This window comes from Fistularia commersonii, chromosome 19 (assembly GCF_037954325.1).
Source record: "Fistularia commersonii isolate RoL2024-O1a breed Wild chromosome 19, RoL_Fcom_v1.0, whole genome shotgun sequence".
NCBI classification, from domain to species: Eukaryota; Metazoa; Chordata; class Actinopteri; order Syngnathiformes; family Fistulariidae; genus Fistularia; species Fistularia commersonii.
This window is the reverse complement of record NC_141302.1, coordinates 8,721,638-8,741,514: the sequence shown is the minus strand read 5'-3', so window position 1 is coordinate 8,741,514 and position 19,877 is coordinate 8,721,638. Positions and strand designations below refer to the sequence as shown.

Below are 19,877 nucleotides of genomic sequence, written 5' to 3'. Positions count from 1 at the left end.
GGATGAAAATATCATGCGATCAATGCACCTCTTTGAAAATGTTCTTTAACTTTGGGCTGATGGGGAAAGCTTCTGAGGAGAGTATCTTCTTTGGCTGGGTCTAGTAACTGGCTTGGACCCAAACTGTGTACAGTGTGCTATGCAGACCTATGATCATAAATCAGATATTGTTCATTAATGTGGGCCATGAGTAGGAATAGGCAATATGGTATGAACACTCTGGAATTAGTTGCTTTTAACCATCATCAATTCTACTGAATAAGTTGGAGGAATTACTTTGTAAAATAGATGGAAAGGAGAGGAAGAGCTCAACTTCTAGAGATTATTTTTATTTGCAGATTGCACTGCTCTGCGCACTGGTCTTAACAGTGTTAACACACCTGAGATTTCTGATGTAAGGGTGTAGACGGGTTTCTCCTCTTTTGAAGCCTGTTTTTATTTACTGCCATGTGAAATCACTGTGACTTTTTGATGCATCAAAAAAGGAAAGGAAAAAAAAAATCACAATATTTCAAGTAACCTCTAACCCATCTGGAATTTTTATATTCCCTCCTTAGAAGCATGAACCGGCTTTTGATTCCAGAGTGTTCGAATTCCAACTCAGATATCTGTAGTGGTCTATCATTTGGCTCTGTGAAGGAAGCATTTAGAAGAAAAAAATGTATATACTAGAGATAAAGTGACAGATAAGACAAAAAAAATATGACACTTTTCAACATTGTTCTTGTTTACTTGCCAACTAGAATGAGACAAGGATTGTATTGATGTCAGTCGGACCATAATATTGATGGTTTGTCAACAGAAGCACACAGGTAGCTATTATTTACCACAAGTATAATATTTGATGAAATCTTTGTCAAAACATAAATGCTGCTTTTGGTGTTTCCTTTTGCCCTCTGTATGTATTATCCCTGTAAAGATAACCATCAATCAGTATGTTTCTATTTTCTCTGCAGCACTGTTTACAGTGGTGCCTAAGGTTATTTATATGTTCTTTTAGTCATTGTACAAAGGGTTGTCAGTTGTACAGTATAAAGTGAAAATTCACTCCCAGGTGAATTTCAGGTCCTTAGATTTGTTCATATAATTCACTGTTTTCAAAGACAAATAAGAAGTGCATTGGTTCTTTCTATGTATCCAACTCGTCTTGACTGGGTTGTGAACTAGCTTGCCTCCCAGGAGTTTGCTCCTCCTCGTCCCCTCAGCTCACATCCTCCGATGTGTGTGATTGAAGCATCTTGGCCTCTAATATTTGCCTCTAATACTCAAGGCATGCTGGATAGACATCTCACTGAACTCCCTCCTGCTATGAATCTTCTGGAGTGGTGTGTGAATACCGGCTATGTGAGGAAATGTATTGACTCTTTCCTTTTACTTCAGCTGTTTTATAAGAACGAATGCAAATCTTGCAGTTTTCCGATGTAAACTCGACAGCTAGTTGATACCGGGCAAATAATTTCCAGCATTTGGCTGCTACACAATTGTCTTTGCATCGTACGACTGGGTCTCACCTGCTCACTGAAAGCATGTTTGTCATCTGTTATGTTAGTAAAGAGAAACTAAGAATTTATCTGTTGTATTTTTTTATTTTCTGAATATTACTGGGGGGATCATTTGTGTATTTTCCATCAAGAAAAGCATCAATCTGTCATTCTTTGTTTTTCTTTTCAAGTACACCAAGTTATTTTGGTTTTATTGTCACACAGGGTTGGTTGATATGAAAATACTGCATGTTTTTAAAATGTTTGAGTATATAGATACAGCATCAAGATTTTACTGTCTACACCCAAACAAATACCATTTTCCTATTTTGATTTGTGACATTTCTTTATTTGGTATACAAACCTGTTTTTTTCTGCAATACATTGACTTGGTTAAAAATCTATAGCCATTACCTACAAATAAAAAATAAAATCACGATACAAATAAGCAAGATATCACTCAGGGGCAAATTGGAAGTAAACTGACAACTGATCAGTTGAAGTGATGATAGAAGAATTTCTGAGATTCTTCTCAAGATATGAGATGCTTTCTTTGGGTATAAGGTGCTGTTGTCCTTGGGCACATCTGGTAGGTTTGGTGTCCATTAATAGTTTTGTAAGGAAATATTTAGAATATATTCCTAAAGATCAGCTGGTCCGCATTGATAGTTTTGGAATGGAGTCCCATTGTGGCAGGAAGATAACATTCCAAACCCAGGTTATATGAAATGACTTTTAAAATAGGTGAGTAAATCACACTAGCAATCTCTTCTTTTAATTTTAATCAAAATATAAAAAGTGGGATCCATGTTATATACGATGATATAAAATATAAAAAGGTGTTTGATCTTTGTATTGATTTATCTATCAGTTAACCCCAGAGATGGTACTGTAACATCTTCACATTAGGATACCCCTTCCTCAATAGGATGGTCTTTTTCCACCATTTGGGTGAATTGTGTCAATTCATTGTGGTGAAAACTCAAGAAACAGCTGCAAAGTTGCAGTGAAAAAATGATTATCTTGCTGAACATCATGGAAATTAGCACCCAAGTGAAGTTAAATGAAAGTTTGAATGTGATTTGTGACTAGCAGCAGAGGAGAGCTACAATTGTGGTCATGGAAAATGATGGGTAGAAGCGTGAGGAGACGGTTTTCAAGTGGATTGGTGAGCAAAGACTGATTCCCTGATTGCAAACCATGATTTGTATAAAAAGAAGTTGAGGTTTCACATGGTAATAAAAATCTAATAATTGCTATCTTGAATGAACATGAATAAAATATTAAGCACCACTCTGCAATTTGCATTTTACTCACAGTCAAGGCCATGACTACAGTGACTACAATGGCTTTAACTACCTAGTACAGAGATTTTCTGCTTGAATGTATCAATATTCAAGAGGCATGTAACAAAAATACAAGTCAAGATTTTAATTAGACAATGGTGGTGTAAAGTTTTGGAACAAAATGTACATGGCACACGAAACACAATTCCTTATAACTCTAAGAGACAACCATCAATCTTTCCAGTTAAATTTAATTGCTCTCAACTCAAAATACTAAGGTATTCAAATTACCTGAGATAAGTTTGTATACAAACCAAATAGACTATAATTGAGAAATGACCTGTTGGACAAAATTGATATATCTACTTAAGGCAGGTGGTAATAGTTTAACAACACAAGATGCTTGTGTAATGGACAAAAAGACATTTTGAGGCTACATAGACAGTAATTTGGGAAAAAGCATAACTTCGGCAAAAAAAAGCACCTCCATAAAACAATGATCAAGGCAAAACACAAAAACATATTTTGCAGGTAATAGTTATTGTTACATTACATACTGTTCTAAAAAATCTGATGATGCAGCTGAACTTTTTACACTTAATACAATATGATGTGTAGCTTGTTCTGATTTTGACATGCTGGTAAACTGATCTCATCTGCTGGTAGATGTTTCATCTTTCTTACTAGCCCCAAAACACATTACATAAAGACCTTTTGGATTTTAGCTGGGAATACAGTTGAGTTATGGCAATATTTCTCATCAAGTCACAGGAGCTGATCATCTGAAGAGAATCAAAACATTTATCTGCATTATCACACACTGTGAATATGACAGCTCAGGCATCAATAGCTGACATGATTTAAGACAAAATAGTCCCTGGGCTTGGGTGAAGCCTGTTTTGATGTCGAAGCTCTGTGAATGGCATCTAGAGGACCTGCATGCACGCACTTCTATTTGGTCACTTTCTGCTCACTTGTGAGCTTAATGTCATTTGAGTTCTAATTCTTGAGAATTAATATGCCTTAGCTTTCCAAAAGCAGGTGTATTGGAGAGCATGATACAATTTTGCTCTGCAGCAGCGGCAAACGCTGCTGACAGTCAATGCTGAAATATTGAAAACTTGCCATTTATAATGTATGGACTATTGCCACTTACAGTGACTTCTGAACTCTGGGTTCACACTCTTGATTATTTTCAGTTAATTATTCTACCAAGAAATGCATTCTATGAGACTATAGTAAATATTCCAAAGTGTAATATTCCACCACAGAAACTTTAATATGATTCTTTACAAAATTGGACCTTTCAGATGTCAGTGTGATGAATTTAATTATAAATTGTTTTCCAGGGCTCTCTTTTTTAGGACTTGATATTTGTCCAGAAAAATGCTGAAACCCTGTGAAATGTTTCAATATGAGGTAGCAAGACTTTTGACTTTGCACATGGTGAAATGTAGGGTTGAGGATTTACATTTACTAAATGACTAGCATTGGATAAGTCTTTCTTTTCACATAATTCTACATATGTATTTATGTATGTATGTATGTATGGCCAACAAGAAGTGTATTCATTCCTATGGCTTGCATTGCTCTTCCTCTAGTTTTCTGAATATCTCTGCATTCATCTGATTTTGTTCTGTGCTTCATGCTAGCAGCAGCACTACAAATGACAAATGCACAGTTCAGCCCCCACCTGGGAAAGGAAGTCACCAGCCAGTGTACCACAGTATCAGATGGAAACAAAAATGGTCCATGTCAACTTAAACTGAGATCCAATGTGATTGGTAGAGACTCTATTAAGACACTTACATATCAAGTAAAGTATTTGACTTAAAAAAAGAAAAAGTTAAAATGAAAACATAAAGCCCCGTGGGATGAAGTCATGTACAACATGATTTCTTGAAATGAAAGTGAATAACCACGATATGGCACGCAAATAACCCCAGTCTAATTTTGTGAATCTACAAAGATGCAAACTGAAATTATATGTTGTATTGCTAATGCCAATAGGACTCATGGCAAAATTCTAAAAAAGGCTGGTCCATCACATCAGATATTGATGTTGTACAGCAGATTTCCATTTGTTTCCTCCAGATATACATGGATGTTCTTAAAGATAACTGGCTATTTGGAGGTCATACTGTATGAAGACCAATCTGTAGCAAACAAGTGTTACAAAGGCAGCTTTGGGACTCAAAGGGTAAATCTTAAAATGCTCTATCTGGTTTCCTCTTCTTTCTTTTAACAAGGCGTGTGGACTGTCCTCTCTACATGCAGCCAGAGTAAGAAGAATCAAGCAGAGCCTTTTGAGACTGTTCCTGTGATGTTCGAACATGGTCCATTTAATGCCGTGATTCTCCCAGGGTAGACCGGAGGGAAACACCGATACCAAGTTTCGGAGTTTCAGTGAGCAGCTGCCTGATCTCTCGGTGAACATAGCAGAGGAAGTCCATATAAGAAGCTCCGCCATGCAGGCCTTTGTCCTCCACCAGGAACTGACGGAACAGTATTTCCGGTTTGTCTCTTTGCCTCACAATTTGCAGCTGAGAGAAAAAAAAACACAAACAAGAAATTGAGTCAATCATAACCTACTTCCAACAAAAGTCCAGCTATCTATATACACACTCAACTCACAATCAACTCAACTGACACACTTGGAATACAAACCCATGAGGATACTACATTGTGAAATGGTGTCTTTATGCACAGACGCCATTTGGGGGTGCTAGATACCAGATAATAGACTGCAATGTAATTTTAGAACTTCTTCATTGCCGTCATCTCGGAGCATGTTGATATTTATAACTTGAGAATATTTCTTATATTGACAGTTTATTTACAAAAAAATGATATGAAGTTGGATCACATAAAGATGTGTTGATGAAGGGATCAATAAAGCATGTATATACTGCAAAAATTGTTATCGGGCATAATTGCCATCTCAGCAAATCCTCTTTAGGTATGGTGAAGAGCATATTACTGCCTAAAAAATGATTTGACACACCAAGGCAGTCAAATATAACCTCATAAATATCCATATACACATAGAATGTAGAATATCTAAAGTGACACATGTAACAGTGACAAATGGTTGGGGGGAGCTTCATAGGAAAGACATAACTAGCTACAAGGTGAAAATAGTTAAATAAATAGATTTAAAAAAAAGTCTAAGAAACTGACTTACCTTCATGGAGCTTTGACTCTTTTCAAGAAGGACGCTGATGATCGATCGTACCTTTCTGGAAAGAGGATTGTCCAGCTCTGGTAGTGCAAACTGAAACATAGCAAGAAGACACATTCTCTTACTTTGGAAGTTTAAAGTGATTCCTCTTAGCTTAAATGATCTGCTTGTGGGACATGAATATTCTAAAACCGGTGTTTTAATTCCGTGGTAGACTGCCTTGCCAGACATTTACACAATATGCTTAATGTTACTGCTCTCCAAAAACAACTACAGATGTAACAAAAAAAAAACTTTCTTATCTCCAGGCATAGATACTTTCATTTAGCTCACAACCTATCAAAGTGCTAGTAAATGAATTCTGACCAATGGCCCTTGCAGGTGGGACAAGGAAGGTATATTAAAGATGTTCTGGATGAGATCTGGGGTGCTTGCTTGGCCAAGCCAAAGAAACATGGACTGGCCATTTTCCAGTAAGAAAATGCCAGAGTCTGAGAGACGCTCCTCCGAGCAGCGGACTGGAGCAGGCAGAGCCTCACTGCTGACATCCATGTTGTGCTGAAAAGAAAAGGGTACATTCATTTGTCAGGCTAAAACATTATTATAAAAAAATAATATAAGTAAGAGCATATTACTGCTGTATGTGAAATTAATTATTTAGAACAATGCCAAGCTCTAAGACAAAGCCATCGCATGAATACATCTCACAGGTGTGTCCTATAAAGTGAAGGGTTATGCCATGCAGGTAAAATCTATAAGTCAGTGAATTTTAGAATGAGTTTCTCACAAGAGGGATGAGCCGTGGATAGAGCAGCAGTTGAGTGTCCTCTACCCCCATGGCCATGACTGACAGCCTCTGATGAACCCTGTCATCCGTGGACAACTCGGTGCTGCCAGTCAAAGGAGCAGTTTTCATCAGGCTGTTCATGTAAACTGGAAACACCTTCATGGCATCAGGCAGGATCAGCTATAAGTCGGTACACAGGCAGAAGAGGCAAAACATTTTATGAAATGTGTCGTTAAAAGCATTAAATGAAAGAAAAAAATTTGTTGTGAGGACTAATATCCCTGTGATGAAATTGCTTTTTTGAATCTAAGACATAAATAAGCAAAAAGCATTCCAATGTTTGATCTCAGATTGTGTCCTGCACTGACCTGACTGGCAACAGAGGCGCTGGCACAGTTCTTTCTGTAGCAGGCCAACATGTGGGCTGTCTGGTTGACCAGGATCTCCCTCACATTCTTTATTGGCTGGTTCAAAATGGCACGGTAAGCTGCACAGGCATGATAACAGGTTACCAACAACAACCGACAACTAAGGCTACTTTTGGAAGGGAGTAAACAAATAAAGACCAGAGAGCAAAGAAGGGAGTTGAAGATGGGCATGCAACTGAAGGTCAGTATTATGGTTGCACTTATTAAATGTCTTGCTATGTGCAGATTACGGGGAGGCCAAGTATCATCTGTACTTTATGTGAAACATGTGGTCTTTATTTCCACAATTCATTCTGCCCTTATTCTTAGGTCAGCAAATATTAATACAACATCAAGTGATGCATGGGGTAAATTCCACAAAAGACGGGATTATACTGATGATTGCACTACATTTACTCCTGAATAAGAGGACTGAATAGACTGGATGACCTTCGGTTGCAAAAATAAGAATGTTTGATGATAGATGTTATATAAAAGCATTGTGGTGGATAATGTGAGTGAAGTCACCTGATTTGGCAAAGAAGTTGATGAGTGCATCAGTCTCACAGTTCTTGTAGAGTTCAGACAACTGGGAGCTGCAGTTGAGACTTAGGTTGTGGATGCGGAGACGCCGCTGGCCATTAATGGTGGTATATAGCAAAGCACACTGGAAGGTGAAAAACACAAGTCACGATCAGACAGCATTTAAACTCTCAGGCGCAAAGAGAAGTTATTGTGATATGGAAGAGAAAAGCAAATGTATTTTTTGACTGTTTGTTTCCATTTTAATCAATCCCTAAATATGACATACGGTAAAAAGAAATAAGATGTTTCCAGTGTTAAGAGGTAGTGCTTTTCTTCAACATGTATACAGAATTGAACAACTACATTTGACAAATCAAGTTTTGATGTTCGATTGTCATTTTAGCAATTAAATGTTCTCTTCCGAGTTAACTTTCATTTTCTCGTCACTGCCTGTTCATCTCTTTCTGATTTATCGGATATATCTTGCTGGACTTACTATAATTTGTTGCTGATACTACGTGACTTCTTGCTCAGTTGAGGAAAGATTTCAAAAGACACACACCTGAATGAACGCCCCCGTCTCTTCACTGAGTGTGTCATCATGCTTGAACTCCACCGTCATGGCCTTATCACAATCTACTGCTGCAATCTCTACATCTGTGGTGTTGTTCATGTGGATAGCACCAAAGAAGTCTGTCGCTCTGAAACCTGAAGGAGGACATACATGGGGCAACTGTTATTTCTGTAATTAATTCACCAATCTCATTGCTATAGAGGTTCAGAGTTACAGATTACCTGCACTTGTGCGGACACGCATGATGGCATCAAATCCGATGTTCTTCTGCACATCTTTCCTTAGGTCTCTCAGGAAATGTTCGCCATCTGTCTCCACCTGGCAAAGTGAAGCACATTTGTATCAGTAGTAAATGCAAGGTCAGCCAGCAGATGGCAGACTCTGATCTATTGGCTTACACAAAAATGAAAAGTGGATTGTGGGGAAAAGATGTAGATTAACTGTCTAATGTGAGTTTGGGCAAGTGAGGAGTATTTTTATCAAGATGAATGACAATTTTAACTTCTTGACGACTACTGGAATATTTTTACGGACAGTTATTATTTTGCAGTACTTGCATACATTGTTCTGTTTATACTGAACTTTGGTATGAATTTTCAATTGTACTTGGGTGTCTAGTTAAATTATTAGAACAGCACTATTTGACCACTCCTTATCATACAGTACGTACAGGGCATAAGTCAAAGTGTCAGTACGGTGTCGTCAAGTAATGAAAATACATTTTGAAAGTGTGCTTTTAGGGGCCAAGACATAAACAAAACATTTATTTAAACGTTTTACCTGAAAGTTGTTGTACTTGTAGACAGATCCTCCAGTGTGAGAGGGCACATCAGCCATGGTTGCCAGATCAACATACTGACTGGGGAAGAGGAAGAGATCCACACAGCAGCCTTGTGCAACACAATCTTTTGACAGCTGCTCATACACGCCTTTCTGAGGCTGGAATAGAGTCTATGGATATAAGCAAGGGATTCATTTGGGTGAGTAAGCATGTACAACGTAAACTGGTGCACATGAAGTGCAAATATTGATTTTTAATGTCAGCCATCTGTTTAATTATCTGAGACCAGGCTCGAGTTCTGCTTGTCATCACTCCACAAACTCAATGTGTATTTGAAGTTCGGAGTGAGCTGTATAGGATCAAGTCACTCTTACAAAAAGGCTACTCACTTTTTCTTTTTCTGTGTTGACAAGCTTTTTATCATCTCTGTTCTTCAGTTTGCCAGGAGCCTCAGCAGTGGGCATGGAGGAGTGGAAGATGAAGAGCTTTCCACTACACTGTGCCTCCTGGATTTAAGAGAAGGAATAATATCAAACCAATGATATCCATTTGACTGGTGAGAGATGAGTTCCTTCCTGGCATGATGTTGTTTCTAGCCCTTAATATTAACAAACTTTATTTACAGGAAACTCATAAAACAAAAATAAATTGAAACACACATACCCACACATTTAATATAAGCACAAGAAATAAGGTCTCTGGCTGTTGTAAAATCAAAACTGCTTCGGATTAGAAGCTGTGCGTGATCTTTTCCTTTACTCTTTCCCAAAACAATGACCTCAACCTGAAGGGAACATTAGTTTAACTTTTGAGTAAACACAAACACATCAAGGGCATAGAAAACAAGCCCCCCTGATGTGTAGTACATGAAAAATATGTATTTTAAGTGTTTTGACAATCAATAGTCTAGTCAAATTTATGGTTGCCAATTTCAAAAAAATAATCTCTATCCACAACTGGATCTTCAATAAATGTTTCCAGGAGGTCTGAAAGGGCCCCAAATCTCTCGGTTCTTGCTGACAGATGTCACCCTGTAGCTAACCTTGAATGCCTCCACGCCAGCCTGAATGACAGGAGCAAAGACTGTTTCGCTCTCTGTGTCTGCAAACATGTCAGGGATTTGGTCCAGGAGACTAAAATTGAAAGAAACAGGATTATGGTTTAGTTGTAGTACTTCGAGAATTTGACAGACTTGCAGTCAAGTCATCAAACGTATGTTGCACAGGAAAACTTTATGTTGCTTTATGTTGTTAAAAAAACACTTTATGTTGTTGCATGATGGTTAATCTGAGGGAAAACTTTTCTGACACTAATAAGTGAAACCAAAGTCTTACTTGTGGATAACAGCTCTGGAGTCCTGGTAGTTGACGAGAAAGCCGTCAAGCAGCGGGACGAACACCTCCGCTGTGTCAGACACCACTATCATCTGAGGCATTGCCAGAGTGCTCTTCACATTGTAGAAATGGAGAATTTTGTTGTAGGTGACAAAGCCAACCTTTATTGCTGAGCTCTCTGCACCATCCTCTCTGGTGAGTTAAAGAGAACAAGTACCTTTGAATTTCTTGGTGTTTCTATTCAGTCAAGAGAAAGTTTAATATGTGTTTACAGATTGTCAAAAGCACAGGTCTGAGAATAACTGCCGAAGTTAAATATATATATTTAAAAACTGAGATCCTTAAACACCTTGAAAAAGAACATCAGTTTTCTTCAGTCATTAATGGCCTACTTCAGACATATTTTTCCAAAATGATAAGTTGTTAATAAGTCAAATACAAGAATTGACTTTGAAGGGAAATTACACAGACATTTATTAATAAATGTTTGTTCTTTGGTAGTGTCTGTGTAAAAGGCCTGCTCTGAAAAAAGGGGAAATTAATGCTTTAGGTTTGCAATATCCAAGTCAGTATGTGTTGCAAAAAACAAACAAAAAAAAAAATCATTCACTGAATAATATCTTTTTTTATCTTTCCCTCTTAAAGACACTTAATATGTTCTTATTTTAAGAACAGACACAGCATACACAAACACACAGTGATATTTAAAGGAATGAGGGCCTCGAGAAAAAACTGCTGACAGGAAGCAGAACATGAAATAGGGGGTCTGGCACTGGTAGCCAGGTTGCACAAAAACAAAACATTAATCCTTTTTCACAGTCAAATTTAAAAGCATTTTTCACACACATTGCCAAGTGTACTTTGTTGTCCTCTTGTCATAAATCATGTAGATGCTAAGGGACATTCCTTGACTTTAAACATTTACATCTAAACAATTGTAACTTTTAAATAACTCGTAATGATCCTGATCATTCAGGTTCAGAATTTATCTGCACCTGCATGTTTTAAAACTGGACTTGTGTGTTTTCTTATATGAACTAAATATGTATTTGTCATACACGAACATCAACATTATAAATTTGAGGAGTATCTTAATGAGATGAAGTGCCTGAGGCGAAAAAAAAAACATTCAAACACGGCCGGAGGGAGGGATTGTCTGAAACTACACTGTGCCTCCTGGATTTAAGAGAAGGAATAATATCAAACCAATGATATCCATTTGACTGGTGAGAGCGTTTAGAGCATGATGTAATGGCAGCCAAAAATGCTGCCGTCCCTTATAAAGTGGAGAGAATAAAGAGGTCCTCCGAGTTGTTGTAAAAGTAACCAGGTAAAGTCCATCATCCTCTCCTTTGAGATAAAATTAGAACTTTCTTCAGGTCCTTTTTTTCATTATCGCGTTTGTATCAACAGCTATCTGTAATACATGTCAGTTCAGATTTTGGGAGTTTAAGATAATTAAAAATAAGATACAGTTGTGATATGAATCCATCGTCTCTATTAGCAAACTCACAGTTATATTCAGTATTTCCAGAAGATAGGTAGAACAGGAAGAAACAAGCGAGTCATATTTTACAACCAACTACACGGATTGAATTCACCTATTTTCTACCTCGGCAGCTTGTCCAGCAGAGTCTTCAGTTCATCACATATTAGTTTGACCAGTCCACTTTTAATGTTGTTATAGGACACATCAATCATGAAGATGTAAGCCGGTGGATTAGGAATCTTGTTGTTCTGTGCACAAAAGAGCAGATTCGATGAATGTGTTGGTGCTATAGATAGCTCTTCATTGAAACAGTGGTAATTCTGAGTTAAGCTAGTGCTACCAAAAAATGCATTCCTCGTGTAGAAATCCTGTTTATGTCTTATCACAGCATGCATCAACCTCCTCTCAAATGCCTCTAACACCATTAATGTTTCCTTTTTAACTTTTCTATAATTCAAGGTAGTTGTGAAGAGACACTGGCAGGCCTTAATCCTAAAAGGTGTTGGAACTGCAATTGAGCATCTGTGAGGGTTGGGGGGGGTCAGTAAGACAGTTTCCACTCCATGACAAGAAATTCACAGCCCAACTTTTCTGAAATGGCTGGCCCACAGAGGTTGTTTATAATTCCTAATAAACAGCGTGCAAAAGTAGGCCGATGGTGTGGCTGAGCTTTACTCTTACTTTACTTACTCTTGACGTCTGAACTTCTAAAGAGCCTCACTGTACTTGATTAAAATCACTTTCTTGTCCTGAATAATGTAGAGTTGTCAAAAAAACTCCTTCAGAAAGTCAGTGTCCAGTGAGGGCCATCTAATTCAAATGGCATATCTTTTTTGAACGTTAAATCATTTCAATGCTATGGAGGCCTGGGGAGGCAAGTGTGATTTTTTTAAGCAATGTTTTTTTTCCAAGTTATTGTTGTTATGGCAACCTGGAATATATCCACTTGAATAAAAACATCTAAATTGACTTACTGGAGTTGACATTCATGGCCAAAGTCAGCATTGCAGCAACAAAATTAAAAAGTGCCCTCGAAGTGGAAAATGTAATCTTAATGTTGATTCCACAGTTTCCATACCTTGCAGTAGTCAAGGGTGGCTACAAACTCGTATGATCCCAGTGACAGCTCAGGTCTGTCATAGAAGTCCACCCTCCGCCCCATGTGATCAAGATGTTGGAAATAGAAGATTGGCACTTGGATCAAACATGGATCAGACAAAAACAAACAAATAATTATTTACTGATATAATTTATTTATTTAACAGAAATAATGTTTTTTTCTATAGAGTGCATCCTACCTTCATTGGTACAGTTGCAAAACCCACACTGGTAGCGACGGCCACCATCAATAAACTGCATATAGGGACACATGTAGGCCTTGCATCGATTGCAGCGGATTGGACCCGTCTCGCCATGATTCACAACATATAGAGGGTTCTATTAGGGAAAAACACAAAACTATTGAGATCAATTGTACAAAAAAATGCTCTATTAATATAACTTTGCATTGTAATAGTACAGCACTGTTGAAAATATATAGTCTTTGAACAATAAAAAGGTAGCTTAACAAGCTCATGCAAAACATAGATATAACATATCTTATGGCTTTCCTTATGGATTTAGCTTTCATGAAGGAAATGCAAACAAAGTAAGAAGTGTATTATTAGAGGGTGAACTTCCAGGTGGCTGGTTGGCAAATGTTTACTGTATCTAGGGGTGTTTATAAAATACAGTTAACAAAGGGTACATACAATGCTGAATTAAACATTGAGGCACAATAGTTTGCCACTTTTCAGCTGCAATAAAATTCAATTCATTGCACTGACACTTTAACTGTTTTGTTATATATCATAGGTGTGTGCTTGTATTAAAAACTAACATGACTGGGAGATACTAAGGGATGATCCTTTTGTATAAACCTCTTATCTTCACAGAGGCCCCTGATCTCACATGAGATAATTAGCAAAACACCAGACTAACGGAGAGCTAACATTGCCTAAAAAGGCTTATTGGTGCTCACAACCAGGCGAGCAGAGAGGAAAATATCTTGGGGAGAATTCTTAGACCACAAGAAAGGGAGGGGGGGTCATTCATAGGACAAAAAAGCTTTGACATAGAGAACTGGACCTATGGAGTTTTGACTGTATTGTGTCCATTTCGTGTTCATCTTGAAATAAAAACTCAGGCTCATTCAAGTGGAATTTAAATAAAAAGCAGAAGGGTTACTCTGAGCCATTGATTCAAAACTTGGAAAACTAATTATGGTAGCAATACAGGTTATTCTTAATTATTGTCATATGGTCCCGTGCAAATAAATTTGTTTTTTTTTTTGGTGTTTATTTTCTTTTTGAGTTTATGTGATTTCTGTCTAATTTTCAGATATTTTCTGATTAAACCTTTGCCATTACACATTGCAAAGGAGATTCAATAACTCCTACCTTACACAAATTTAGTATCTCCTATTTTTCCATGCAAAAAGTTTCTGATAAAAAAAAAGACTTAAGCTTATTCAAGGAGTTAAACAAACACATTGCTGGATTATTAAGTCACGGACGCATCCTTGATGACCCAAACTCAAATGTTTTGAAATTCCTATTTCCTAGTAACAGTAGGGTTTGCTCCATACAAGGAAACTATTTCACAGCTGAGACACTATGAATCATTTCACTTACTTTCTTTGATGTACTTTCTTTTGCATGTAGGTAATCATGTATTGTTGACAATATTTGGCAGCAATAAAATACTAAAAACTTAAACTATTACCTACCTCATTCTTTGGCAAATTGGCAAATGGTTTAATGATGGCAGCCAGGGGTACTTGGCACTGTTTGGCCAGATCAGCAGTGCAGGGTAAGGAATAAGTGGTGCTGCGAATGAATCTGGGACTGGCATTACCTGGCATTGGCAAAATAAGAAACATATTACATACATATGAGAAAACATATTATGTTTGTTTAAAAGTATTTGGGCTACCTTGGTCTTGTACTGCGAAGTCAGTGGTGACCAGAGGAGGGACTTGCCCTCTGATGTTTGTGCTGAAGACCTGTCCTCCTTGTTTTGCTTTATCATCCTCAATGACTTGGGTCTGAAAATAATAAAGTTTGCAACCCACATTACAATTTCATTTTTTCAAAGAGGGGTGACTTATGACAAATATGCTATGTTTAATGATTATTTGTATCAACATAATAACAGATTGATATTTTCTGTTGTCCTACACCTGCTTCTTTCCTCTTTTTTTCAAAACTGTTAATACAAAACTGACTCAAAAGAGACAGAGATATTTCTAACTCCTGAAGAGCATGTCTGATGATGTGATGGACATCTACTCACAATGCTAGGGATAGAGTCGGGGTCCAGTTTCTTTTGTGGTGGACCAGCAAGTGAAGCTGGGGCCCCGGGGAACCCCCCTGGCAATCCTGGCTGGGGCCCAGCCATAGGCCCACCAAACTGACCTGGACATTCAGAACACCAGCAACAGTCACTGCGTTGTGAATTTCAGTGAGGCTTACAGACCACAAAGTTATTCAAACATTAACTAGAAAAGAGATGTTGAAGACCAGTTCACACTTGAAGGACTTGCATCTCTTCAAACATGCTGATCATGTGACAAATGTAGTTCTTAAAATTGTTTGACAGCTGGGTGAGTGTTACCTTGCTGCTGATGGTACCCAGGTGGACCAGCAGCTCCAGGGCCAGGCTGCTGGAAGCCTCCAGGTCCAGGAGGAGGCAGTCCACCAAAAGGAGTAACCATGCCTGCCATGGGAGGTCCCCCCATAGGTGGGGCTGCCATTGTCATGTTTGTTTGGGGTGACAGTGGTGGAGACATCTGGGGTGGTATGTGAGGTGGTTGCGGACCTGGAGGCATCTGTGGCTGACCCACTGGAGGAGGGGGAGTTTGGAAAGATGGGGCACCAGGACTTGTTGCAGACGGAGGGGTCTGCATTGGTCCACGAGCTACCCAGTGGAAGAGAGAGCAGTGTTTCAACCTCCAAAGACCCAACCTTTCATTTGGTATGCATTCTTAATGTCTCTGGGCTATTTGGGCTAATTGGGACCTGATTAGTATAAAGGCTAAGCATCATCTTTTGGCATGATGTAGTTTTGAGAGAAATTGGTGTCCAAATATGGGGACATTTAGTCTGAATATTCATAAACACATTACAACATCTATATTACTTACAACAGGTATAAGTTAGTAAATGGCAAACGTACGATAGGTGCCCAAGTTCATAGCACTCATCTGATTGGTGAGCTGCTGACTGGGAGGCGGCGCTGGAGAGGCCATGCTGTTGTAAAAAGGCTGTTGTGGTTGTCCATAAGCAGCAGATACAGCAGCTGGAGGGGGGGCGTATCTAAGGAACACAGAAATATTTAGCAAAACACTGTCTAAGCTCATTCTGACTGCATATTTCTGATTCAAAGATTCTTTTAACTTACAATGTCATTAATCAAAAATCACATTTCCCATGAATATATATTTAAAAAATCTGTGGCCTCTACAGGGAAATCATCAGTGAAACTCCTGTACCTAATACATTTTGGTCAGGGTGTTCACCATTAGATGACTAAAATTTATACCACAACACTTGGTTTCACAGAAATAAACGATTAAAAAAAGAGGAGTTGCTGTTCAGTGAAGACTGTTACCCTTGTGAAGAAGCACCATTCTGCTGGGTGTTTGGATGATAATGACTGGACACTGGAGGTGGAGGCATACCAGCAGGAGAGGAAACCGTTGATTTCATCACACCTACATTGAGGAGCAGGTACTTTACAAACTTTTCTGTCTTGCATAATAAAGCTAGATATTGGATTCTTTATACAATATGAACATACCAGCATTGCAATATTTGCAGCACGTTGTATATTTTATATTACATAAGGGGTATTTTGTCTGCTCTGTTTTTTAGCAAAAAATAAATAATTAATTAAATAGATAAATTAAATGTGATTTTTCTTTCTCATTTAAAGCGTTCCTGACATTGTATCCTTCTTGGAATAATTGTTTCAAATAGGACAAGAAAGGGAAATAGCATAGCAATATGGGTCACTTAATTTCTAAAGTGGTTGGGGCCAATGACATGACTGATACCATCTTTAATCACAACCTCCGCAATCCCATATCTCTACTTAAGCTCTTCAAGTTATTAAACACCACACAAGTATTAAATACAGCAGGTATTGTTATGACAAACGAGCACTCTATATTCTTCAATGTACACAAATGTAGTATGAACAAGCAGATAGAAGTATGATCCGGTAGAAGACACAGATCAGGCAAGTAGTACTTTGCTTTGCTGGTTATCCAAAAAAAGAAAAATCTAAATTTGAAAGTCAAGTGACTGACCTGTTGGTGGAACAGAGAAGGCTTGAGGCGGACCCCCGTAGTGCCCATAGAGGGGCTGTGCAGGTCCAGGACCAAATCCACCTTGGTAGCCCCCCATCCCTGGTTGGGCTTGGGAATACGGAGGTGCAGCAACATAACCCTGTTTACTCATTTTTGTGAAATGGCTGTTTTCTCATGCCAAGATGAATGGGTTTATAACAACCTGCAAAATTAAGAGACATACATGAAGCGAAGAGATCATCAAAATGACAATGTGTAGATATTTGCTGATAAATCACAGGGCCATTATCAAGATGGCCATAGAGTCTGTGGGTATTGTACCAAGTAATCAAATGTTATTTGGAAAAATAATATCTGACAGTCCCAGTGTAAATCTACTACTTTTTGTCAAAATCTTCTTGTTGTGGCAACTGGACTTCAATTTCTTCACTTGAAGACGTTTCGCCTCTAACGTAAAGCACTGGCATCCCTGGAGTAGCATCACAGCCACCTTCAAGTTCTATACCTGCATTTTACCTTAATTATAATGTAAACCTCTCTCTCTCATGTGTGTTTATCTACCTTATAGAGTGTATTGTTATACATGCTGCCATTATGATATTAGTTGCCCCTAGGCCCTGCTACTTAAAACCTGCATGTCTCGGCTGATTATGGAAAAATAACAAACAATCAATAGCAGCTGACCTCATAACACAATAAACATGGACCTTTGATATTCCTTGTATGGAGATACTACAGGGCTATGAGGGTAATATTATCTTATCTTGTAGATGACTGTATGAGGTGCCAGTTTGAGTCCACATGAGTCCACAAACCCAAATAAAACTTGAAACTAGTTTCCTGCTATTTTGCTGTGATTTAAACAAATACCAATGGGCCTGCACACCTAGTGGATGCCTCAAACCTTTTGATGACATGGGATGAACTTCGTCACAGCTGGGTCAACAAAAATTGCTTGCGGACTGACAGTTAAGGGCTTCTATCTTAAAACACGAAACACGTCTGTAATTGCATTATGAACGAGCTGTAGATATTCAAATAACGCTTAAACGCTACCAATAACCGCTTCATGGCATGAAAACGTAACGTTATAGCATCCGCCACTTCCGAGACTTGCCACGTCAAGAATCGTTGTGATGCCGAAAAAAATGCAACCCGTTTTCAAAATCCCATCCAACTGAACGGATGTCTTCGTCTTTGCGGAATAAAATCAAAATAAGGAATCAGCTTATCACCTTAGGGTTGATAATAAAAGTCGACACTTTGACAGCGCGGCGTTCAATGTTCACTACATTCTGATTTAAACATCTTGCTAGCCAGTTTCACCCTTTTAAGATGACCGACGTCAGAAAGTTTTCTTTACATTCAAATGATTTCCTGCTACAAATACAACAAACGCTCCGTTGGTGAAACTCGTGTTATTTTTTTAGTATTTACCTTGATATTGGGCAGAGTCCTCTCCTCAGTCTATTGCTTTCGGGGAAGCTGAATGCCACGTCAAACTCCTCGGAAGCGCCGGTCGCCGTTGCTGGGATGACGAAACTGTGTCAGTCAAACAAGTGGGGAAGAAGTGTTTCCGGTTTCCGCAAAAAGTAGATGCAATGAATAACTGCAAAAAAAAAATCTAAACAATAGACAGCTAAGAAAAACGAGATGTAGCTTATGGTACAATTCTCACCACGTGGTATAATAATTTTCACGTTCCACGTAGTTTTGTAGGCTGTGCCTTTTGCTGCAAAAAGCACAGCTGGGATTTTATTTTGGCGAGACAGGAAGCAGATTTCTGGATTGCGCCGTGATATTTTCATCTATTGACTCACCGGACACTCGTGTAGCGTTTTGCGCATGCGCACATAGGACATCCATACACGTCAGCACCTGGTCTTCGACCCCGGTTTTCAACATTTCATTTTCACTTGCGGTTTCTACCCGATCGCGACGTCCTCACCCTCAGCTTCAGCTGTTTTTACAAAACAAACACTGCAATTTCCTCAAGTTTTAAGGCGTTGACATGTAAACGATAACGTCTTATTGGATTGTTAAAGAAAATTGAGTAGAAGTCATAAAATCTGAATAGCGTCATAATTTTACACCGATGGAGTTTTAATCGCTGCAGAATAAGAGCCAGTGCAAACTCATGTACACTATTTAAGTGTGTTTTGTTTGCGTTTTATTGACAACTGTGTGTATTATATTCAGTGTTGCACTGTATATTCGTAGAGTACGACTATCTCTATAGTTATTTTTTACAGTGCGAATATTTAATGCGAATCGTGGGGGAAGGGGGGTATGAACACCAATAGCCAGAATAAAGATAATGAATGAAATCTGACGAAGTACGCACTCTTACTGCCCTTAAAGTCCGAATGCGTACTTCCTTTTCATGTCTATAATCGTTCTGTAATTAATATATCATATAATGTTTGTTTTGAGATTAATGAGACTCATATTTGAGATGTGCCACTGACTTTATCCGGCTTTGTCCGCTTTTGAGAGTGACTTTTTGTTTCCAGACCGAAGAATGCAATTGCATCTCGTTATCAGAGGATCCTGAACACCTTGACGAGCCACCAGTTGCGCGCATCTCCCAGCAGGCGGGTTTGTGTGCAGTGACGTCTCTGAGCGGGCTGGACTCGAGTCAGATGGGGATTAAACTGCGGTGGTTTGGGGTTGTTTTCTTAA

At 38.5% G+C, this 19,877-nt stretch overlaps 2 protein-coding genes across 8 annotated transcripts in view; one reads left to right on the top strand and one right to left on the bottom strand.

Annotated features, from left to right (window-relative positions):
- kcnip4a (potassium voltage-gated channel interacting protein 4a) overlaps positions 1-2,774 on the top strand; it is a 142,792-nt gene extending 140,018 nt beyond the window's left edge. For all 7 annotated transcript variants that reach the window (XM_086165391.1, XM_086165387.1, XM_086165386.1 and 4 more), the window contains one exon: positions 2-2,774. In XM_086165391.1, coding sequence (XP_086021517.1) covers positions 2-49 — 48 coding nt within the window. In that variant the 3' untranslated portion in view covers positions 50-2,774. The remainder of the gene's footprint in view (position 1) is intronic.
- Positions 466-19,782, bottom strand: sec24d (SEC24 homolog D, COPII coat complex component). Its single transcript, XM_086165385.1, has 24 exons — positions 19,754-19,782; positions 18,633-18,723; positions 17,196-17,397; positions 16,496-16,598; positions 16,061-16,200; positions 15,500-15,802; positions 15,179-15,300; positions 14,819-14,930; positions 14,613-14,740; positions 13,144-13,282; positions 12,924-13,039; positions 11,969-12,093; positions 10,357-10,548; positions 10,065-10,155; positions 9,412-9,528; positions 9,022-9,192; positions 8,463-8,559; positions 8,230-8,375; positions 7,671-7,809; positions 7,104-7,222; positions 6,736-6,915; positions 6,315-6,506; positions 5,952-6,041; positions 466-5,310 (listed from the first exon to the last, which is right to left on the bottom strand). Exons 3-24 carry the CDS (start codon positions 17,344-17,346, stop codon positions 5,110-5,112), a joined length of 3,174 nt encoding a protein of 1,057 aa, XP_086021511.1. The 5' UTR covers positions 17,347-17,397; positions 18,633-18,723; positions 19,754-19,782; the 3' UTR covers positions 466-5,109.
- Positions 19,783-19,877: the final 95 nt, after the last annotated feature.